At 45.3% G+C, this 24,776-nt stretch overlaps 1 protein-coding gene across 2 annotated transcripts in view; it reads right to left on the bottom strand.

The window, feature by feature from the left end:
• LOC137425224 (kinase suppressor of Ras 2) overlaps window positions 1–24,776 on the bottom strand; it is a 105,768-nt gene that overhangs the window by 17,040 nt on the left and 63,952 nt on the right. For both annotated transcript variants that reach the window (XM_068113423.2, XM_068113424.2), the window contains 3 exons: window positions 9,023–9,084; window positions 8,839–8,927; window positions 11–119 (listed from right to left, as the gene is read on the bottom strand). In XM_068113423.2, the coding sequence (XP_067969524.2) occupies window positions 11–119; window positions 8,839–8,927; window positions 9,023–9,084 (260 nt within the window). The remainder of the gene's footprint in view (window positions 1–10; window positions 120–8,838; window positions 8,928–9,022; window positions 9,085–24,776) is intronic.

Genomic DNA, 24,776 nt, shown 5'->3' with positions numbered 1-24,776 from the left:
TTGTCTATACCTTGTGGCAATGGACAGATGGATTCAGATGGGGACGAGCTGGGGGTGATGGTTGGAGCGATCGTTTTCAGGGGACCTGGTTCTTGTCCGAATGGATTTGCTCGTCTGCGCTGTAGATGAGGAAAACGACAGTAAATGGATTGTTATCTACAAGGTTTGTCCATCCATATTGTGGGTTTTTTTGGGGGGGGAGAAATTGTCATGAGTGTATTTCTATCCTCAAATTGTACTATAATCATTTATCTTACTCAAAACCTCCATTAAGGAATACTTTCAGAAATAATAGAAACCATTTTGGTTCATTTGTACTGAGTTGACTATTTAATAATGCAAGATTCCATGAGCTCATTCTGGGTATGGCTAAGTGTCTAAGTGAGAGAGGGGCTGCTTTGTGAGATGCAGCCTGAAAGAAATATCATTCATTTACAAAAAGGGAAAATAAGAATGGACAATGGATACCCAGCTGTAGCATAAAGATTACAGGAAAGGTAATCGGCGTGACGGCATTTCAGGGGTCATCCTTTTATTACGTACACAAATATGGCTGAATTTTTAACCACACCTCTCTCTCCCCTTGAACTCATACATACATGATAAGCAGCCAGCCCCTAATAATATGTGACGAATACCAGAAATTTGAAGAATAAGAACAAGATAAGTAAATAATTAAACAGGCAGAAGAATCTGTCAATAGGAACAGGATAAATACAATGAATGAAAGATTGAAAATAACAGAAAAGGACATCAGCAAATTATCTCATATTGGGAATAGTGTATGGATAAAGAAAATAAAATGGGAAACAAAAAAACTATATTTGTTACAGGTATCTGAGGCAAAGTAGCAAGCAAGAATAAGCAGAAAGTAAGGATAGGCAAAATTGGAGCGAAGTCGATGGTGCGCCATCGCAAATCCCCATGCTTCCACCGAAAGCAAAGTCAAAATATGGCAAAAAGTTCCACCAGGAATGCCCCAATATCAGATATCGAGTTTAAAAAAAATTCTGCTTTGACCTCTGCGACCCCAACACCCCACCCCCTGGGACGTAACCCGGGGGTTAAATCCAAAAAAATCGTTACATATGTCCCGCATAAAACAGTTACATAAATTCGTTACATATGTCCCGCAAATTTGATTGCATATACGAAGTTTCATTCTAAAAAATTTTTGTGCCGTAATTTAATTTCTTGTTATTTGACTATTTGACCCCAAGGCCCCAGAGAGAAGGGCCAAAAAAAGAGACTGCTCTCGCACGTTTTGCCATGTGATGACAATAACTACCAAATTTGGCAAAATTTCTGCACAAGCATTTGAGGAGATGGTGTGACGGACAGACAAGGACAGATGGAGCCGATCACATACTCCTCTCACCCCTTCACCCTATTTTTATTAAAGGGGAACCCAAACCTTTTGTTTTCTTCTTAAAACTAGTGAAAATCATTAATCACGGTCTAATTTTAAGGGGGAAAAATTGAATTTTTTTTGCCAATCACAGAGTGCCGGGAAAACCCCTAAAGTGTCGATTTTCGATTTCGCGCCATTGACGTCACACTCAGAACGCCCCCTTGATCCAAATGGCGGCTTACATAGAGAAACAGTGCATGTCGAGCTCAGATTCTCATATTGATTCCACCGTCATTAGCAACTCTAACGGTTCTCACTATATTGAAACTTATCATTGGGATTTTGAAGAAAGTATTGGAGACAAAATTATTGATGGAAACTCTTTCAGGGGAATTATGGAGCCGTATCGTTTTGAGCCTCATGCGAGCGATTAAAACGAAGATGGCGACAATGGAGGTGTAGTGAAGATAAAAACACCGGTTGCATGTTCACTACAGATGAGTCGGTTTTGTTTTTTCCAATTCAATTGGCGGTTTATAAGGGATTTTGTATCAATTGATAAATCAGTTGTGTTACTCCAGCAGAAATACCCATCATCGCCCGACAGCCAACACCGCCGAGGCACACTCGGACACCACCAACAAAATTTGCGACAAATGCTTTGTTCCAGCATTAGCAGGCTGACCAGGTGCCCTGTGTGTTACAGGATCATCCCGTTTCATACTTTCCCAGGACACCATTTGTGTCTGTGCCGTATCGGTGTGTGTCGTGTCATGTCCGTGCCGTGTCCCACCCCAGTGGAGGGTGCAGTGATGTTAGGGGGTGGGTGGTGGTGGGTATTGTGGAGGTGATGGTTGTTGGGAGATCGTGGGAGGGGTGGTGGAGAGGGGAGTGGTATTGGATGGTCTTACAGTTTCGAGTGACAGCTATTTCTTCCTCCTAATCATGGGAATAGCATCCTCTCTCAATTGTGGTAGATAACCACAAGATCTAGTCATCTCTGTTGTTTCATAACAGTGTTCTGTAAAATATTCTGATCACAAAAGCAAGCATCCTGTAGGCCCGATCCACACTTGGGTATTTCGGACAAACCTCATCCAATTTCTGGCAAACTTGGGGTCTTTCAGCCATTGGTGTAGCATGAAACCATGTCTGTTTGTATTACTACAACCTCCAAGGATGCATTGACTATGCAGATTTGTGGAAAATCGAAAATTATTCGCCGTTTGAGTTGAAACGTACTGTGATGTAACACGTAGACAATACAAAAATGGCGGTCAACTTCTGATTGTGTGTGATGTGACGGCTAAGTGTGAAGAAAAATAAGATTTCACTTTTAATCAAAAATTACCTACTTTATAAATCGCAAATCGGAGAAAGACATCTATTTTGGAAGGGTATCAATGGATAGATACATGAGCATCGAGGTGGTCTGAGCATTAGGGTTCCCCTTTAAAAAGCATGGGGATAAACGTATATTTGTGGGGTGTTTTTGGACTGGTCTTGCTCCCTCAGCCCTCTGGCCATCCTCAGCCCCTCCAGTAACCCCTTCCTGGTTAAGGGTGTAGTACTGGTGAACAGGTGTTTTTTTTTTTTTTTAATAGCTGAACAGTTTCCTTATAGTCTTATAAACAAGAATCATGCTATTAGAGGTCATAGAAGTACCCCTAATTATTGAAAAATTCAAATTTCAATTCAATTAAATATTATATTTTGCATGAAATTTGTTATAACTTAAATTTGCATCATTCTTTTGGGCTGAAATTTGGACAGGATATTCAGAATATCACTTCCTTTAAAATGAAGAAGGCTTTTGTTTATAGGAGTAGCCATTGTGGATTTATTGAAGGACAACCAAGTTTTATCTGGTAATTGGCATAATTAGCTAATTGGTGAACATTTGACATAATTTCACAAAATCCTCTCATCAGGTAGTAGAGTAACACATGTATAATACATGTACCAAGTTTTGTGTGAAAAGAATGATAGGTGACATAGAAGATAGAAGTAGAAATGTGTTCTTTGTTTTTCCTTGTTTTTTATTGACGGTCTAATTTATGCAAATTATATGCATGTAATATGACAAAGAAGCGTTGAAACTGGTCTGAGTTAAAGCCAAGATTATATCTTTCAAGAAAAACTGAAAATTAGATATTAACTTGACTTTGTTTTTGTGTAAAGGCCTCTCAAAGGTACCTATGTAGTTTTCTCAATTTTTCACCAGTACTACACCCTTAAACTCCAATAAATCTGCACTTTCCACACACCGAAGCTCTTTTGTTCATCTTTCCTCCCACTTGTTGAACCAGCTGCCTGAAGCCGTTCAATCTCACCCTTCCCTCCAGGGCTTTACGATGGTGGTGCACCCCTCCCACCCCCCACCAATGATGCTTGCTACCCCCATTAACCCAGCCTAACCTAACCCTTACTTGCAGGTTTCTGTTTCCCTGTCCTATTTTTCTGTTTATTCAATTCCATGCTTCTTGTATCCGACTGTTGCCATAAAGCCAGTTTGTCGCCTTTCCACCCTCCCTTCACCTCACTCTCCAATGAGCCTCAAATCTAGTACTGAAAAATAAAAATAAAGAACATCTCTTCCAGTAAGCTTGCCCAATGCTTACACAGTGCCATCAGCATTTCAACTCGGTCGTACAGGAACCCGTCTGGGGCCACCAAAAAGAATCCCCACAAGCCTGGAGGTCTCGCACTGTCGTTCATCTGTGCAGGAATGAACCGTCGCACGATTGCAGTCGTTGCGTTTAAGTATCAAACCTCATTGTGTATCCCACCTCAAGTTGTGTCGCGATGGTGGCCATGTTCGCTATGCCCCAAAAATAATGTTCATTCATTCTATTCTCTGCCCACCAAACCACCACAGCTTCCTGCTTTTCATAAAAACACAAAAGCTTTAAACAAGCACATTTTCAAAGTGCTCAAAGAAATCTGTGGTTTATGTGTTTCTAGGAATCCCCAGGAAATCATAAGTCTTTGCCTTATCATACACCTTTTCATAGCCATGATAATGAAACTTACAATACAACAACAACAACAACAACAACAACAACATGCATTTTAAGGCCATTTTCCCTGCTAGAGCGGGGGTTAGCCTTGCGGTCCCCATGACAATCTTCTCCATTTTGCCCTATTTTCTGCATCTCTCCTTGTTAACCCCCTTGCCCGCATTTCTTCTTCCACCATCTTTAGCCAAGTCTTTCTCGGTCTTCCCCGTCCTCTACTTTTACATTCATTTCCATCACTCTTCTCAACCAATCACTTTCATCCTTCCTCAACAAATGACCAATAGCTTAACATAATACAAACCTGTTATTGCCTTTTTATTTTCATGCCATACACGTAAACCTCTTTCCATCCTGTTTACCCTCCCGATGTATTTGTAGGTTGCCATCATTTTGTCTCTTCTTCTTCTAGTGTGTGTGTGTGTGTGTGTGTGTGTGTGTGTGTGTGTGTGTCAATCTCTATCTATATATCTATCTATCATCCCTTGTTGTCCCACTACCTCCTCAGTGTGTTGCCCTCTATCCTCTGTCGCCCCACTCTTTCATAATCCTAGGCTTTGCCAAAAAAAACATACAGAAAGAAACCATAAAACAAAGCAATGATCTCTCTCAGCTTAGCTTCAGCACAGAGGTTTTGGATAGTGGAAACCAAAATAACATTTTGGTTTACCCAGCCATCTATTCCAAGCACCACCCAAATCTTTCTCCTTTTCCACTGTACTCAACCCACCTGGTTCCTGCCCTTTCATATTCTTACCCTCAATGATAGAATAAAAGGAAACAAATGTCTGAATATAGAGAAAGAACACTTTGTCAGACATGATAACAAAAATAGCACATACAGTACTACAAATATTAAAGTTATGCTCCCAGTTGCTTTACTCCATGCTGGCAGGACAGCATTTATACATGTACGTATTCCAATTTTCAAACAGATGCATTCGATAAGTGAGCGCGATTGGCTAAAGCTGCCATCAAGGGCAAGACAGACTACAGTTTTGTCTCTTCTCTGGCACATCCTCTTTTGAAAAGAAATAAAATTAGCAGGGACCCACAGAATGTAAAATGTGACAAGTCCTCTTCCTTTGTGACCTTTGTGACCCACCCCGTGACCCAACCAAAACCCGAAGTCATCAACCCCCACCACCCAACTCCAAGTCCTCAACCAACGCAAGCCAACCCGAAGACTTCAAACCTTCAACTTCTTCCTCACTGCAGGCCTTCAGACCCCCTCCCCACCACAACTCCTCAACCCCTCTACCCCCTCCTAACTCTGTCCCATCTTTGCTCCCCCACCCACCCCGCTCTCCTCCCAACCTCAACTCTGTCCTTCCCCCTCCTACTCATAAAACCAAATGGCATTCGATCAATACATATTTCTTCATTACCTCTTCGAAACAGAATATTTAACTATTTCCCCTCCTTGATTATGCTATCACCGTCTTCACAGAAACCACAATCGAAACAGAAACATATTGGTTCCTACATGTCATGGACCATCACGGTCACCTGTCCAACTCAATCCCGCCAGATATGCGGAAACCGAATCCCTGTGAAACTGCAATTCTCAGGTGACCATGAACAGCCCAATTGTGCCAATAAACGACCCTAAAGCAATTATCTTCTTCCTGATGCATATTGTTACGGATTTGGGAACCCCCTTCACTTGTAAATATCCCCCTGTGTAATATAACCCCCTTTTATTAATTATTAAATATCGCACCCTAGGCCATCGCAACACGCAGCCAATCTTAGAATCATCTTGCTAATTATTTCCTATTCTATGTTTAATTAAGGCTCTGTGTCCACTAGATTGACACTACGTTGCATTAACAAATAAGGATAGCTCCCCTTCAATAATTCCATACCCCAGCAAACTCTCTATCTCTCTGCAAAGCAGCTCGACAAGCATGGGGTGCACGCCCTCTCAACTGGCCTTGGTTTGGAAGCGGCGTTCGCCGCCATTTTGCACATGTGCTCCGTGCTCTGTTTGGACAAGAAGGGCGGGGTCGCCGAGAAGACGCGTGACCATGGCTCGCCACGAGGGCGGAGCTGTTCAGCTCCATTACCAAATAAGGCTACAAACAGAGCACAGGGGCGGGACCCAAACGGCCGAGGGCGTGTCACGACCCCGCTTAATATATGCGTTCGAGGATCGCGCATGAAGGATGGGTTGAGACCAGCAGAGGCGACGAGCGCGCAGCAAAAGAGGGTTGCCTGACGAAAGAGATCGTGCCTTGCCTGAGAGAGGAAATCCCATTATTACTCACAGAGAGAGAGAGAGAGAGAGAGTCGTGGCGTCGACGCAACAATATCTGTTCCAGCGGTTGTCGGGTTCGCTCCAAACCAACGGCGCGAGGTCGGAACGGAACCTCGACGGCTGAACGAGCCGAACCGGCCACTTTTGCCAGCTGAACGGACCTTCTCCTGCCATTCCTGTCATCATTCCCGTGTGAGTCTGTCTTTGTTTGTTCTGTCCTGGGTATAAGTAAGACTGTATAGATAAGGCTGCCCTGTGTTCTTTTTACATCCTTCTACCTTTGTACAGCCTTGATCTTTCTTTTCCTCTGGTGTTTGTTATAATAAATGTGTGTTCTTTCTCCAAGCTTTGGTTTCGTCTTCATCCAGTTGCTTTAGTCTTTTCTTTCCATTGGTCTACGTGGCACGATTAAAACCGCTATAATCGGGTTAGTCATTGTTAACGGCCTGGGTCGTGACTCGTTTCGCTCGGCTTGTCCATTACCGTTGCGACTCTGGCGGGGCTGTCTCCTCGCTGGTTGGGAGGTCACGGTAAGCAGGTATTCGGGGGGCCTTTTTTTTTTCTTTTTTATCTCTGGCCCGATTACCCTGGTCGTGGCTGACCACCAGTGACGTCACAGACCCCCAGGACCCACGTCGGCCAGTGCAAGACAAGGGGATTGACCCCCTCTTGGTAAGGGGAGAGCCGACGTCGGGGATCCGTAACAATATATACACATCGTTAAAAGTAAATACTTATTTACTGTTTACTTATTAAATACGCACATCAAGTCACTTGGTCCCTGGTGTTGGGCTAGCGGCTAGGGTGCCGGCTTAGGATCCTAGGATCCTGGGTTCGAATCCCAGTCGATTGCTGAATTAACGCCAGGGGGGTTGACTCAGCCTGTCATCCTTCCGAGGTCGGCTAATTGAGTACCAGTTCACTGGTAATTCCCTGTTTGTCGTTAAAGGCGGCAAAAAGGGTTGGCGTCAGGAAGGGCATCCGGCCGTAAAACATTGCTTCAAAAAGGGGACCGAAAAACAACAACAACCACGGTTCCCGAAAAAGGCCAACCCCCGCTTTGTGGGGAAAAATGGCCTCTAAAGGTGGTTATTTATATATTAAGTCACTTGGTATTTGAGTGATTCGAGTTGCTCTGATGGCAAATGGCTAGATCTATTAATCATCCATTAAAGGACAGATCGGGTGTGGGACGATTAACGTCCCCACAGAAACACCCCATGTCCGGAATCTATCGGATCCAACCTTTCAGTATTTGATGATCCTTTAACAGTCGCTTTGGTTGTTTTACACTGAAGGGAAAACTTATATGGAGGGGATGGCAATTGTGAATAAGATAGCTCTGAAGAGGTATTTGGCTTCGCAACAACATGGTGGCTGTATGATTTTTCAGGGCACAATTGTGGGTGGAGTCAGGCCAGCTGTCCAACAATTGGTGGACAGGAATGTTACACACGGATGGATGAACAAGCATATTATTATATAGACTAGCAGTCACCCGTTGAAAAAAAAAAAAAAATCAACCGTCCTAGATGCTTTGAATAAGGTAACTTGAAATTGGAAAGCTATTCATGATAGAATAATTGAAATAAATTTAATTATGAAATTATTTTATTTTGGTAAACCATGCACTTAATTTTGCATATTACATAAATAACCATGCAATTTTTGTGTATTATTATATAGAAGAAGAAGAGGAGGAGAAGATAGGAGAATCTCTATGAAAACCTTCATAAATTAAACCACTGGACAGAGCAACTTGAAAACTGGATGTTATCGTGAAATAATAAATCAAACTCAAGTCAAGCTGTACAACTTGTCCGGAAGAAAAAAAAACACTCCCTTGCCGCTCCCTGGAGCAGGAGTTTCTAGTAGATCGACCACAGCAGATTTCAATCGATCATCGATGACATGACTACGATGACAGCAACACGGAAATCAAAATACCGGGCTCCATAGCAAGCGGCCCCCCGATCCATCGGGACGGGTTGAAGCGGGGAGGGAGTTTATTTTGGTTTAAGTTTATATCGACAAGTAAAAGTGTGCATTTTCATACCATGTGGAAACTTTCTACTTTTGGGAAAAACACCAAATGAAAGAATAATCAAAATGATGAAATAAAAGAAAGACAAAACACTTGTAAAGCATCTCGATACATTATTTTTTTCCCGAAACAACCTGTCTACCTGTATGGACAACTCTGTGTTCACCTGTGGAGAGTGACAAAGGACGGGCGAGGATGCAGTTTTGTCTGCAGGCTGTGGTTTCAAACGGGCAGGAAGAGTGCGTGAGTTGTATGCTGGTGGTGTGCAGAGAGAGACAAACCGTTACATGAATTTGAGGATGAATGGTGGTGATGGAGTGCGTGTTCGGTGAAAGCTGATGGGCACGTACATGAGAAGAAGCGCAGCTGGCATGGACGCGAGCGTCGGGAACACTTGTGATGGCTCTGCAGGCTGAGGAAAGGGAAACAGGAAAACGAACTGTCATCTCAGATTTACCTGTTGTTGAACAATGCTTAAATGATTTATGATCAGTTTTGCGATTTTTACAGGAAGAGTTAAGGGTCAATGAAATTACGTAGAGAAAACAGCTTATAAAAAACACTTCAAGATCTATAATATAACTGTAGTAGGTTGGGGAGAGAGGGGGAGGAAATCGATTGGCAGCAATTATTTAACTACTACTACTACTGCAACTAATATTCGTTATCGGCTCTCTATATTGTTGCCTTCTTGTGGGATCGACTGAGGAAAATTTTGGCCAGAGCCTTTCACGAACCAGCTGGCCAGGCCAGACGTTCAAGTGAAGGCGATTTAGGCAGAATATTTTGTAATTTGTTTAGGATAACTAATCCACTCTTTGTGAAAGACACTGGAATCTTTAATCAATCCTGGCACAACTTCAGCTAATATTTAATTATGCATCTTCAGAAGGACTCGGCTATCATTATTACTTGATGTCAACCGCAACCGACCAACACAAAAGAGAGTTGTTATTAGTGTGAACGACGCGTCGTATGAATAGTGGAGACTTGGTGGTAAAAATTGTGTTGTGTGCGGCGGCTTATGGGAGTAACAGATCATAGAAGGGGTTCAGGGATTAGTTCATTTCACTTTCCAAACTATAATGTGATTCGAAGGGCTTGCATACACAACATTAAACGGAAGTATTTTACTGCAATGGTGCACAGCAGCCATTGCTATGAAATGATGAAGATCCGCTGAGAGCTGCCCACCATGAAGCAAAAACCGACCAAATCCAGATGCAATCCCAAAAACATTTGAAACACATTGAGAACCACAACGGCACTCTTTAGACAGCATACCTCTGCCAGGCTGAACAGTTTACCTTTTGTATCCCACTAATCGGCTGGATCTGGATCCAGATCTACAACAAAATTAAATTGCTTCGTCCTTGTCACACACCTAACCTGTCCACTAAGTTTTGTCCAAATTCGTCCATAACTTTTTGAGATATCCTGTTCACAGACAGACAGAGGAGAAAACATAACCTAGCATTCGTCACCGCCAACCTTTGGTGGCGGAAGTAATCAAACACCAAACACTGGGATGAGAGATCATATGGGAAAAGGCAGAATGACCAACCAAGTCAACTCCGAAGAGGGATACAGCCGAACACCATGCCTTAAAGTGGGTATGCCAAATGATGGGTGAGGTCGGTATCTTTCCTTTGTGGTTAAAGATAAGATGGGTAGCAATGTTTAATGCTGCATTTGAAAGGCAAATATCATACTGTTAAAGTAAACTTACAACAATATATATATACAGTCACGTGAAAAAGTAAGTACACCCCATGTAAAGTTTTGGCTTTTTCAACATATTTCAACATTCAGCTATTTGATCTTCATTTCAACAATATTGAGAGATAAAGGTGATATAATATAACAAATATCATTAAACATTTACATTTTGAGGTCCATTGTATAATTTAAATAAACATAAATGCAAATTTCGCATGTGGAAAAAGTAAGTACACCCTTGGCTCCAACAGGTAGTATTGCCCCCTTTGGCAGAAACAACCTCAAGTAGGCATTTCTTATATGTTATGTCTGTCTACCAGTCTGACATCGACTGGGAGAAATTTTTGCCCACTCCTCCATGCAAAATTATTTCAGCTGTGCGATGTTTGAGGGGTTTCTTGCATGCACAGCTCGTTTCAAATCCCCCCCACAACATCTCGATGGGATTTAGATCCGGGCCTTGACTTGGCCATTCCAGAACCCTCCATTTCTTTCTTTTCAGCCATTCCTTGGTGGATTTACTGGTATGTTTAGGGTCATTGTCATGTTGCAAGGTCCACCTTCGGTTGAGCTTCAACTTTCCGATAGATGGCCTCACATTATCCTCAAGCACCCTCTGGTACAATGAAGAATTCATAGTGGATTATATGATGGTGAGCTGCCCAGGCCCTGATGCAGCAAAGCTGCCCCAAACCATAATATGTCCCCCACCATGCTTTACAGTTGGTATCAGGTTTGTGGTCAAATGCTGTCTTTGGTTTTCACCAAACATGTCTTCTGGTACTGTGGCCAAATAGCTCTACCTTTGACTCATCTGTCCAGAGCACATTGTTCCAGAAGTGCTGGTCTTTGCCTAGGTATTCATTGGCAAACTTTAGTCTCGCCCTGATGTTCTTTCTGGACAGCAAAGGTTTCCTCCTGGCACACCTCCCATGTAGATCAAATTTGTGCAGCCTCTTTCTAATGGTAGACTCGTGCACTTTGACATCAACAGTTGCAAGAGCTACCTGTAGGTCCCGTGATGACAATCTGGGGTTCTTAGAGACTTCTTTCAGCATCTTGCGGTCTGCTCTTGGGCTGAACTTGCTGGGGCGGCCTGGCCTGAACAAGTTGGCAGTTGTTTGGAATCTTCTCCACTTGTGGATGATCTTCCGGATAGTCGAATGATTGATTTCAAATTGTTTGGAGATCTTTTTAAATCCCTTCCCAGACTCGTAGGAATCTATAACCTTCTTTCTGAAGGCCTCAGAGAGCTCTTTTGATCTAGGCATGGTGACGCCGCACACTTCAACAACAAAGAGCAAACCAAAGTAAATGTCTGAGGTTTAAATAAGACAGGTTCTTCCGAGATCCTCTCTAACGATGTTCTAATCATTTGCACCTGAGCTGGTGCATCTGATTCTAATTTTAGGTATTTGAAGTAGTGATAAATGTCGGGGTGTATTTACTTTTTCCATATGTGAAATTTGCATTTATGTTTATTTAAATTATACAATGGACTACAAAATGTAAATGTTTCATGATATTTGTTATATTATATCACCTTTATCTATCAATATTGTTGAAATGAAGATCAAATAGCTGAATGTTGAAATATGTTGAAAAAGTCAAAACTTTACATGGGGTGTACTTACTTTTTCACGTGACTGTATATGTGTATATTGTTATGGTTTTTAGAACCTTCACTTTGTAAATTTTAGTGAATGTTCCCTTATAAATGAACCCCTGTAAATATCCCCATTATTTGGCTAATATTAAAGATCGCACCCTAGTTAGTCCATGTACAACACGTAGAACACCATAGGACCTCTCTGTAGTTATCTCATTATTATGTGTTTTAGTTAAGGATCTGTTCCCAATAGTTGAATCTACGTTGCATTAATCAAATAAGATAGGCCCCTTCAATTATCCCCAATCATCTCCCTCTCTTCAAAGTGCAGTAGCGGTAGGGCAGCGTTCGCTACCCCTTGTTTTGGTTTGATTGCTGGCCCCAAGCCGCCATTACGCACGCGGTAATCTGGAGGAAAAAGGGGTGGAGTGGGTTCGAGCGCCAGGAACGAGGCGTGGCCTGTCAATGTCTCATCAAGAGGTGGAGCCAGCAAGCCCACGCCGGCCAACCAGGGCCGAGGTGAGCCGACCGGTAGGCGTGTCCTAGGAGCTGGCGGCTGGATACAAGAACGCCCAATAAAAGCGGCTGCGAGGGACTGCTTCGAGAGATGAGTGCGAAGGTCCAAAGTACGAGGTACCAGATGAGAACACGCCAAATCGTAAGGCAGGAGAGTGGGTCCGTTGACGACGACAATACAGCAGTAGATACGCATTGTCCGACCGCGTGAAACCGATACGTGCAGCTGCCGCCGGGTTTCGCCTCAAGCCCGGAGCGTGGACCGGAGCGGACCTCGACGCTGCGCATCTGCCCGGACCTTCTTGCCCTACCATCTGCTTGGACCTTCTCCCCCTTCCAGCCATTCCCTATTCGTGTGAGTCTGTTTGTTCTGTCGGGGCGTATGGTTATATAAGACTGTTTTAAGGCTGCCCTGTGTATCTGCTTCTTCCTCTCCTTGTAAATGCCCTTCTTTCATTTCCTCTTCGGGTTTCGTGTACATAATTAATAAATATCTGTTCTTCCTTTACTTTGGTTTCTTCTTCCCCCGATCGCTTTAGTCCCTTCCCAATTGAGTACCTGTGGCACGATTCGGCCAACGCTCGGAGTCGGGGTTAGTCCTTTGTTAACGGCCCGAGTCGCAGCTCGCTTCGCTCGGCACATCCATTCACGCTGCGGCCCAGGTGGGAGTATCTCCTCGCTTATGGCCGGTGGTGGTAATTAGGTAGTAGGACGGATTGGGCTTACAACCCTACTCACCACCGACCGGAAGTGACGTCATACTTCCAGGACCGGCGGACAGCCAGCTTAACAGGACAAGGGGATTAACCCCCCCCCTTGCTAACGGGAGTGCCGTCCCCCGGATCCGTAACAATTGGTGTCAGGAGTGGGATTGGACCTGAACCAAATTTTAACCCATCTTTAAAATTTGGTCAAAAATGTACGAGCGGCCGAAATTTTTATAAACACCACTAAATTATAATCGTGCCATGGATGATCAAGGCGATCGGGTGCCGGTAGGGGAGAATGAGGAGTTAGAGGCAATCCAGGACCCCAGGGAAGAATTGGGAGAGAGGGAAGAGGAAGGCAATGAGGATGCGGTAGAGGGGGTTGCAGGCACACAAAATGGCGGCGCCTCGCACATGGCGACGAGGGCCGCGCCCGCGGCGCAAGTAAGAGTGATGGATATGCAATCCTTCATGGCGCAATTCATGGCAGAAATGAGAGAGATGGGGAACCAATCAAAAAGGGAAATAATTGATGCCCAAAAGAATGACATAAATAAAATAAATGGGAGGATGGATGCAATGGGCGGTCGATTGGAAGAATTAGGGGACAAATTTGAGGGATTAGAAAACCCAATTGGGGAATTGAGAAATGACATGGGAAGCCAAATTGGGGGGCTGGAAGGCAAATTAGGGGGCCAATTGGAGGACGTGGGTAACCAAATTGGGGAAATGAAGGATGGGTTAATGGGGTTGGAAAATAGAATGGCCGCCCAGGAGAACCAGATGGAAGGGGTGAAGAATGGGTTGACGGGGCTAGAAGACAAGATTGGAGGAAAATTGAGGGAGATGGGGGAGCAATCCGCCCAGGAAATTAAACAGATGGGGGATCAGATAGAGGAGGTAAAAAACGGGTTGGAAAGTAAATTGGATGCCCAAAGGAATGATTTGGAGCAGATGAGGGTGGCATCTACCAAAGAGATGGGAGAGATGGGGGAGGGTATAAGGCGCGGAGTGAGCGAAGAGGTCGCGGGGGTATGCGAGGAGGTGAAGCAGTGCGAGGAACGCATGGAGAGGGAGATGAGGAAGAGTACGGCGAGGTTACAAGGGGGTATAGAGGAGTTGACGCAGGGAGTAGGGCAGCTGACAGTGGGACAGAAGGAGTTTGGGGAGCAGGTGGAAAAGAACACGGCGGTAATAGGGGGGTTGAAAGCGACGCAAAAAGAGATAAAAAGGAATTAATGGCGACAAAGAAAGAATGTCAGATGGTACACGAGGGGTTGACAAAGAGGTTGGACAAGGTGACAGAGACGTTGGAGTCAAGAGAGAGAGAAGTTAGGACGCACATAGAAACGACTAAGGTGGCCTTAGAGGGAGAAATTGAAGGGGCGCACCGGGAAATAAACGAGGTGAAACAAAAATTAGAGGAAGTGGAAGAGGGGGTAAGTGAAATTAAAAAGAGATGGAGGGAAACTAGGAAGGAGCTGAAGGAGGAAGTGATGGAATATGTGCAAGGTCTGTGCTCACAGCGTGATGATGTGCTTTCTGACAAAATAAGGAGTTTGCAGGTGGCGGAGGAGGAGCGAAGGAGAAGAGGCGCCGAGGTGAGTGGCGATATGCTCGGAAATGTATATGGTGTGAGGGGAGATTCAGCGAGCTTGGGTGTTGGTCTAGACCCGGGCGTTCGTGAGAGGCCGCTGGTAAGGTGTGCGACTGGTGCAGAGTGCGTGGAAAGAGGATGCGTGCAAGGATGTCCGACTATGGGGAGTGCGAAAGGTATTGGTGAGCCAGGGTGTGCGGTGGTGATTGGGTGTGTGCAAGAATGCACCCCCATGAGTGGTACGGAGTATGTACCGGAAGAGGGTGCGCGAGAAAGGTGTGGAACGGAGGGGTGTGTGAGGAAAAAGTGTGCGCCGAGGAGTGAGTGTGCTGTCGAGAGTGAGAGTGAATGCACGACAGGGTGTGGTGGTGAGAGTGACACGGAGTGCGAGTTGGTTGTGGCGAGTGAGAAAGAATGCACACCTGGAATGGTTGAGCGTGTGCGGGAATGCACACCGAGTTGGTGTTGAAGCGCGTGATTGGGTGTGCACTCTTTCGCACACCCAATCACGCGCTTCAACACCAACTCAGGTGTGCATTCCTGCACACGCTCAACCATTCCAGGTGTGCATTCTTTCTCACTCGCCACAACCAACTCGCACTCCGTGTCAATGGTTGTCACAGAGGATGTGACCGAGGAGTGGGCACGAGGAGGTGTGTTGATGGAGCGTGCGAACGACGAGTGTGCGCCAAAGTGTGCGAGGAGGTGTGCGGTGGTCAGGTGTGTAACGAAGTCTGTGAGCGGAATGAGTGTACCTAGGTGGTGTATAAGAGAAAGTGCAATAACAGAGTGCATGGGATGTATGGAAGGCGTTGGCGCGTGAGAATGTGTGAGAATGTGTGAGTATGGGAAGAGTCGCGTGTGGGTGTGAGCATGTACAGGGAGCATCGACGTTGACCGGGGCAGCGTTTAGGCTGACGGATAGTCGACGTGAGCCCTCGGTCCGTGCCGGGCTTGGTATACTGCGGGAGCCGGCGGGGATCGGTGTCGCGGCGCTCCGAACAGGAGCGCCGCGCACGATCCGGGCCCCGCCCTGCACGGTCGCGTCCGCGCTTTGCCAGGCAAAGCGGGCGGCCCGGTTCGAGGGAAGGTAGGTGGGGTCGGAACGGCGCCCCCCTTGTGGTTGTGGTGTTATGGCCCGGAAAGATTGGGCCATCGGGTAGGAGACCGAAAGGCTCCGCGCCGAGGTGGACCTCGGGATCTCGGCCCGACGAAACCTCCTCCCCTGCATCGAGTGCTGGACGGACCCAACCGCAGTAGACAAACCACCCACATTAATTGCTCGGCTTGGCGAAGCCGAGCTTTGAAAATGTCATGACGCACCGAGGCTCGAAGTTTAATGGACATTTGGTAGGGATAGTGAATATGATTGGCAAATTGGATTGGCGAATTGGATTGGCAAATTTGATGGGCAAATTTGATTTGCAAAATTGGAAATTGATGGCAAAAGGTATATGGTGTACGTGTAGAGGGATGGTAAATCCACCATTCCTCACATCATAATCAGGGCACATGAGCATTAGTTTATGGGGTGGCTGTGCAAACTAGCCCGGGAGGGTTAGGATAAAATGATAGGGATTTAGAGATGACCATAGGTAACATGAGAGTTAAGTAGCGAAATGTACCTGTAGTAGGGGACGTAGGTAGATTAGTTTGGATGATAATGACGTGGGTTGTGCAATAGTATAAGGGGCGACTGGGAAGCACAAGTCTTAGAAGGGAGTAGTCAGCTTAGATGATGCAGTGTATGATTGAGTAATTGTGAAGGTGTGTGATTGGCATTGTATTGAAGTGAATGGTCCTGGGAGGAAAGGAGGGTGCAGGTGGCACCAGGTGTGTGGGCACAGGTGTGCAAATCCAGGTGAGAATGGTTGTGGGGAATAAATGGTCTGGAATGAATGGAGTATAGAATGGATGGTGTGGAATGAGAGTGTGGAAAATGTGGAGTGGGAGTGCATGGTGCGAAGGTGTGAATGGGGGAAAGGTGGACCCCCTTCACGAGTACCCGGGGAGGGTAGTTTAAGAGTAGGTAGAGGGTATAGGTAAATTATGGTGGATATTGATGTCTGTGGTGCATGTGTAGAATGGTGTTTGGATGGGTGCAGTAGTAGAGTAAATTGGCTGGGCGTGTGGCCTGTTAGTGTGTATGGTTGAATGGGAACTCCGCCACTGCTAGTCTGTCGGCCAGGTGAGGCCACAGGTAGGCTCTGGGAGCCAGTAGTGTTCAGTGGGGCCCGAGGATCCAGGGACGGACCCAGGTAGCCCGACGCCAGAGAGGGCGGTAGTGGGGAGAGAGCCAGAGGGCCTTCCCCAGGTAGGTTAGGGTAAGGAGCAGGTAAGCTCGGGAGGCAACTACGGTGGCGGAGGTGTGCAGGTGAGCAGGCCTGCTGGGAGCGCCACACGGCCCAGCCCTGAAAATTGTGCGAGAGCACCGGGAGTTGAATCGGGGGAGTGAGACCCCAAATGGTCAGTGGGAATTGGTTTTTAGAACCGCATAGAGTAAAGTGGCCAATGGTTTTGCAGGGAAAGACCCCGGGTAGTGCAAAGAATGGTAATGTCATTTAGGAAATAGGTAGAATGAAATCCCTTCGCACCATATGCAGCCACTCACCAAGGTGAGATAGACTCCACACCATGATGTTGTATTCGTAAATGTTTGGTTGGATTGGAAGACGCATCATGATGTAAGTGTGACATTATGCTGTAATTCCATCTATTCCTCCTTAGGAGGGATTGATGAGAAATTGGAATTGGGGGCAAATTTGGATTAGAGGGATTGGTAACCAATTTGGATTAGGGGAGATATGGGGAAGACGAGATGGTAGTGACGAATTTGTAAATGTGTAGAATTTTGTAAATACGGGGTAAGGGCAAGGGTAGGGTAGGTGACAGGGGGGTGACGTACAGTTGGGACGAACTTTCTCCGCTCGCTCCCATGCGCACCTCACTTGCATTACCGTATTTTCCGGTGTATCAACAGCACCCGTGTATCAACCGCACCCCCGATTTTCGACTTCAAAAAAAATAAAAAATAAAAAATCAGATTTTCGAGGGGAAAAGAAAAAAAAATCAGGAAAATTTAAAAAAGAGAAGAGAATAAATAAATAAAATGGAAAGCGAAATATGATGAAAGGAAAGAGAAACTGAAGACAGAGAAAGTGAAAATACATGAAATGAGTTGAAAGAGAATTTAAAAAAACATTATAATTATTCTTTCTTGCCAATGTGGGCCCTGAAAAGGGCCGTTGGGTTTTGGCTCTTGCCAATGTGGGGCCCTGAAAAGGGCCGTTGGGTTTAGTCTCTAAAATCCGAAGAAGTCCTCGTCATCTGTTTCTTCAGGGAAGACATTACGAAGATCATCATCCGAGTCTGGGTAGGCGAGATCATCGTCGTCGTTATCCTCTTCTCCATCGTCGGTCACTGCCACTTCATCCTCCCAGATGATGTCATCTTGAGTGCCATCAAGGGCATTAGATATGCAGCACTTGAGGAAGGCCCGCTCGATGATGGCTGCCGGCAACTCCTCCCAGACCTTCAGTATCCAGCTACAGATCGTCGGGAGGTCCACCTTCCTCATCTTCCCAGTCCCTCAGCCTCCCAGTAGGAAAAAATATATAAAAAATAAAAATAAAAACCTCCCTCCCTACCCGAACTTTAGAGAAAAAAGGACGCTCAACAACTTTTTATTTTTATGTGGCCTTACCGTGGCGTTGGTTAGACAATAGGTACGTCATAATGTCCCATGCAAAACATCCTGTTTACCATGTTGACGCTTTTGTTTTGTGACTTAATCCTGTCTTTATTTAGCACACTCTATTCACTATGTGATCTGTCATTCAAAGAGGACTCGTGAAAGTACACATTTTCACAAACACGCATAGAAAAATCAAATATTACAAACTTCAAACTTTCTTGTATTTTGACTGGCAGCAGTAATCGGCGTTGAACCTACCTTAGTAACGTAATTGACGATCATTCATCATTGTATCCCCGCAACCCCAAAGTAATATAAAGATTACGTCCCGTTGATATGACAGTTTTTCAATGCACAAATTTTTCTGTTACTGTGTATCAACCGCACCCCCCTTTTTAGGGTTTTCCCGTCGGTAAAAAACCGCGGTTGATACACCGGAAAATACGGTACCTTGTTTTGATGTGTACCCTTGCGATCCTGCCCTGATGCTTGCTTTTGTCTTTCCTTCCCCACTCACGGCTTGTTCTTTTGGGTCTGGGGGGAGTGCGCAGGTAGCCGCAGTTGTGTGCCTGAGCCGCCGCTGCCAGCCTGCCTGGACCGGTACACCACCTTATGGACCGCATGACTTGCGGCCTAGCACCACCATAGGCTAAGCACCACACTTATGGACCCCACGTGTTGGGGCCTGGCCCCACTGCTGGGACCGGCCATGGTGGCCAGCGGAAAGCTTGCTTGTGGACCACGGTGAGGTGGCCTCTATGCCATACAGGTGGACCACCCTTAGTTGGCCCCTGTTGGCCATAAATAAAAAAATGGACGCATTGTGTGCCTTTTTATTATTACAAATAGGCAGCAAGCCACAAGAACGACAACATCAAGAAACATCGGGCCAACAGAGCGGGAGAAACAAGAACCAGGTCATCAGTTTGTTTATTATTGAAATGTGATGACATGTGTGAAATGAGCACTGGATGGTGCTTTTGGTGCTCTTTTTGGTGAATTGTAATGCTCTTGTGCTCGGGGGTGCACTGCAATATCAATTGTGCATCCCCGGGCATGTGGGTATGGTGTATCGGTACAGTGCAGTGCATGCTCCTTCCTCTTTCAAAACATATTTTTGTCTCCCAAAAGACAGGTCCTGGGTTTGCAGTGTACATAATTAGTCTTGTAAATAATGCTCCCCACCGGCTTTATGTGTAGTTTGGAAATAATTCCGTGATTTGGTTATCCTGTGGGCGTGAATCTGTTACGTAGGATGCAACGCAGCAGGGGGACATACTTAATTGTTTTAAAACCGTCGCACTCAGGGTAAGGTTAATAGTAGAGGGTTACTACACCTGAGTGTCATATTAAGTTAAAGTTCTTTCGGGCCGGGACGGCCCTGGAGGAGAGACGGGTGCTGTGTTACGGTTTTTAGAACCTTCACTTTGTAAATTTTAGTAAATGTTCCCTTATAAATGATCCCCTGTAAATATCCCCATTATTTGGCTAATATTAAAGATCGCACCCTAGTTAGTCCATGTACAACACGTAGAACATCATAGGACCTCTCTGTAGTTATCTCATTATTATGTGTTTTAGTTAAAGGATCTGTTCCCAATAGTTGAATCTATGTTGCATTAATCAAATAAGATAGGCCCCTTCAATTATCCCCAATCATCTCCCTCTCTTCAAATTCTCTCTCAAATTCAACCATCTTCAAATCATCTCTCCAAATTCATGGCCCATGAGTACCAGTTCACTGGTAATTCCCTGCTTGTCGTTAAAGGCGGCAAAAAGGGTTGGCGTCAGGAAGGGCATCCGGCCGTAAAACATTGCTTCAAAAAAGGGGACCGAAAAACAACAACAACCACGGTCCCCGAAAAAGGCCAACCCCCGCCTTGCGGGGAAAAAATGGCCTCTAAAGGTGGTTATATCTCCCTCTCTTCAAAGTGCAGTAGCGGTAGGGCAGCGTTCGCTACCCCTTGTTTCGGTTTGATTGCTGGCCCCAAGCCGCCATTACGCACGTGGTAATCTGGAGGAAAAAGGGGTGGAGTGGGTTCGAGCGCCAGGAACGAGGCGTGGCCTGTCAATGTCTCATCAAGAGGTGGAGCCAGCAAGCCCACGCCGGCCAACCAGGGCCGAGGTGAGCCGACCGGTAGGCGTGTCCTAGGAGCTGGCGGCTGGATACAAGAACGCCCAATAAAAGCGGCTGCGAGGGACTGCTTCGAGAGATGAGTGCGAAGGTCCGAAGTACGAGGTACCAGATGAGAACACGACGAATCGTAAGGCAGGAGAGTGGGTCCGTTGACGACGACAATACCACAGTAGATACGCATTGTCCGACCGCGTGAAACCGATACATGCAGCTGCCGCCGGGTTTCGCCTCAAGCCCGGAGCGTGGACCTGAGCGTGGACTGGACCGGACCTCGAAGCTGCGCATCTGCCCGGACCTTCCTGCCCTGCCATCTGCTTGGACCTTCTCCCCCTTCCAGCCATTCCTTCCTGCCATTCCCTATTTGTGCGAGTCTGTTTGTTCTGTCGGGGCGTATGGTTATATCAGACTGTTTTAAGGCTGCCCTGTGTATCTGCTTCTTCCTCTCCTTGTAAATGCCCTTCTTTCACTTCCTCCTCCGGTTTCGTGTACATAATTAATAAATATCTGTTCTTCCTTTACTTTGGTTTCTTCTTCCCCCGATCGCTTTAGTCCCTTCCCAATTGAGTACCTGTGGCACGATTCGGCCAACGCTCGGAGTCGGGTTTAGTCCTTTGTTAATGGCCCGAGTCGCAGCTCGCTTTGCTCGGCGCATCCATTCACGCTGCGGCCCGGGTGGGATTATCTCCTCGCTTACGGTCGGTGGTGGTAATTAGGTAGTAGGACGGATTGGGCTTACAACCCTACTCACCACCGACCGGAAGTGACATCATACTTCCAGGACCGGTGGACGGCCAGCTTAACAGGACAAGGGGATTAACCCCCCCTTGCAAATGGGAGTGCCGTCCCCCGGATCCGTAACAATATATATATATATATCGTGACTGGATCACATGACTGTGTGTGTGTATATATGTATGTATGTATGTATGTATGTATGTATGTATGTATGTATGTATGTATGTATGTATGTATGTATGTATGTATGTATGTATGTATGTATGTATGTATGTATGTATGTATGTGTATGTATATATATATATATATATATATATATATATATATATATATATATATATACGTATATATAAATACATACAGGGGGTTGCAAAAGTAGGTATACAGTAAGGATTATACCAGTATTACCAGTATTAGAATAGTGGTGCTAGCATTCATTTAATACTAGAATTCATTTAATTCATTATTACCATTTAAAATATTTTTATTATTGATATGCTTGTATAATCAATAAAATACGTTTTGTGCGCACGTTTTGTTTTTCATTTCTGTATACCTACTTTTGCAGCCCCCTGTATATATATATATGGATTAACCCCCCCAATACAATATATTGTGTGTATATATATATATATATATACACACAATATATATAGTCTCTGGAGGTGGAGTAAGTATGACGAAGTCTAAAATAAATAACGCCATACAGTACATGCTGTGATATACAGTACCATATATGTCTGTTTAGACCATTTAGACCATTTTAGACCATTTAGACAATACCATTTAGACCCTGGTGTTGGGCTAGCGGCTAGGGTGCCGGCTTAGGATTCTAGGATCCTGGGTTCGAATCCCGGTCAATCGCTGAATTAACACCGGGGGGTTGACTCAGCCTGTCATCCTTCCGAGGTCAGCTAATTGAGTACCAGTTCACTGGTAATTCCCTGTTTGTCGTTAAAGGCGGCAAAAAGGGTTGGCGTCAGGAAGGGCATCCGGCCATAAAACATTGCTTCAAAAAGGGGACCAAAAAACAACAACAACCACGGTTCCCGAAAAAGGCCAACCCCCGCTTTGCGGGGAAAAATGGCCTCTAAAGGTGGTTTTTATTTATTTTATATGTCTGTGTATCAAAGCGGTGCACATTTATCAATCATAGCAACAACGGTCTGGCTGCATGGCGGCTCTCGAGGATCGCAGTGAGATGGTCATTACGATCCGTGAGGCTATGATGCATGCCGAGCTTTCGATACCATTTACTTCATTCACGTCTTTTCAGATTCTGAAGGATTTTCAGAGCATTCTCTTGGTAATGAATCACTTCAGAGTAACTCCTTCCAGGGTCCAAAGAGAATTGAAATGGTAAATAGCCTTATTAAAATGAAAAGGTTTACATATTCAATGAATAAGAATGACAGGATATGAAACTCTGGTTTGAGCATGACAGCTCATCACATGGTTACAGAAGGTATTTTTAACCGTACGTCTAAGGACATCATGGCATTCTTATAGGGAAATGTGGCCTGTCGGTATCCAAATGAGTCATGCCGAACGTGGTCCATCATCATACAAATGAGTCGTGCTGAACATGGCCCATGGGCATTACAATGGAGTCTTGCCGAACGTGGCCCATTGGCATAGGAATGAGTCGTGCCGAACATGGCCAATCTACATACAAATTGGTGGTGTTGAACGTGGCCCATTGGCATATGAACGAGTCGTGCCTAACGTGGCCAATCTACATACAAATTGGTGGTGTTGAACGTGGCCCATTGGCATATGAACGAGTCGTGCCTAACGAAGTCCATCGGCATAGGAATGAGTCGTGCCGAACATGGCCCAATGGCATACGAATGAGTCATGCCAAACGTGGCCAATCTACATACAAATTGGTGGTGTTGAACGTGGCCCATTGGCATATGAACGAGTCGTGCCTAACGAAGTCCATCGGCATACGAATGAGTCGTGCTGAACTTGGCCCATCGGCATTTGAACAAGTCATGCCAAACCTGGCCCATCAGTATAAGAAAGAGTCATGCCGAACCTGGCCCATCGGCATACGAACGAGTCGTGCCAAAGCTTGCCCATCAGCATATGAAGGAGTCATGCTGAACGTGGCCCATCGGTATATAAACGAATAGTGTCGAACCTGGCCCATTGGCAAACGAACGAGTCGTGTCAAATGTGGTCCATCAACATAAAAATGAGTCCCGCCAAATGTGGCCCATCAACATAAAAATGAGTCCCGCCGAATGTGGTCCATCAACATAAAAATGAGTCGTGCCGAATGTGGTCCATCAACATAAAAATGAGTCGTGCCGAATGTGGTCCATCAACATAAAAATGAGTCCCGCCAAATGTGGTCCATCAACATAAAAATGAGTCCCGCCAAATGTGGTCCATCAACATAAATATGAGTCGCGCCGAATGTGGTCCATCAACATCAAAATGAGTCCCGCCAAATGTGGTCCATCAACATAAAAATGAGTCGTGCCGAATGTGGTCCATCAACATAAAAATGAGTCGTGCCGAATGTGGTCCATCAACATAAAAATGAGTCCTGCCAAATGTGGTCCATCAACATAAAAATGAGTCCCACCTAATGTGGTCCATCAACATAAAAATGAGTCGTGCCGAATGTGGTCCATCAACATAAAAATGAGTCGTGCCGAATGTGGTCCATCAACATAAAAATGAGTCCCGCCAAATGTGGTCCATCAACATAAAAATGAGTCGCGCCGAATGTGGTCCATCAACATAAAAATGAGTCCTGCCAAATGTGGTCCTTCAACATAAAAATGAGTCGCACCAAATGTTGTCCATCAACCTAAAAATGAGTCGCGCCGAATGTGGTCCATAAACATAAAAATGAGTCGCGCCAAATGTGGTCCATCAACATAAAAATGAGTCCTGCCAAATGTGGTCCTTCAACATAAAAATGAGTCGCGCCAAATGTGGTCCATCAACATAAAAATGAGTCGTGCCGAATGTGGTCCATCAACATAAAAATGAGTCGTGCCGAATGTGGTCCATCAACATAAAAATGAGTCGTGCCAAATGTGGTCCATCAACATAAAAATGAGTCGCGCCGAATGTGGTCCATCAACATAAAAATGAGTCGCGCCAAATGTGGTCCATCAACATAAAAATGAGTCGTGCCGAATGTGGTCCATCAACATAAAAATGAGTCGTGCCAAATGTGGTCCATCAACATAAAAATGAGTCGCGCCGAATGTGGTCCATCAACATAAAAATGAGTCGCGCCAAATGTGGTCCATCAACATAAAAATGAGTCGCGCCGAATGTGGTCCATCAACATAAAAATGAGTCGCGCCAATACGATTTCCATCTCAGAGTGGATCCATGTTCCAAAAACCCTATTTTCTTCATGTG

This window comes from Myxine glutinosa, chromosome 4, assembly GCF_964187855.1.
Source record: "Myxine glutinosa chromosome 4, kmMyxGlut1.1, whole genome shotgun sequence".
Classification (NCBI taxonomy): Eukaryota; Metazoa; Chordata; class Myxini; order Myxiniformes; family Myxinidae; genus Myxine; species Myxine glutinosa.
Note: the sequence above shows the minus strand (reverse complement) of the source record. Positions and strands in the feature narration are given on the sequence as shown.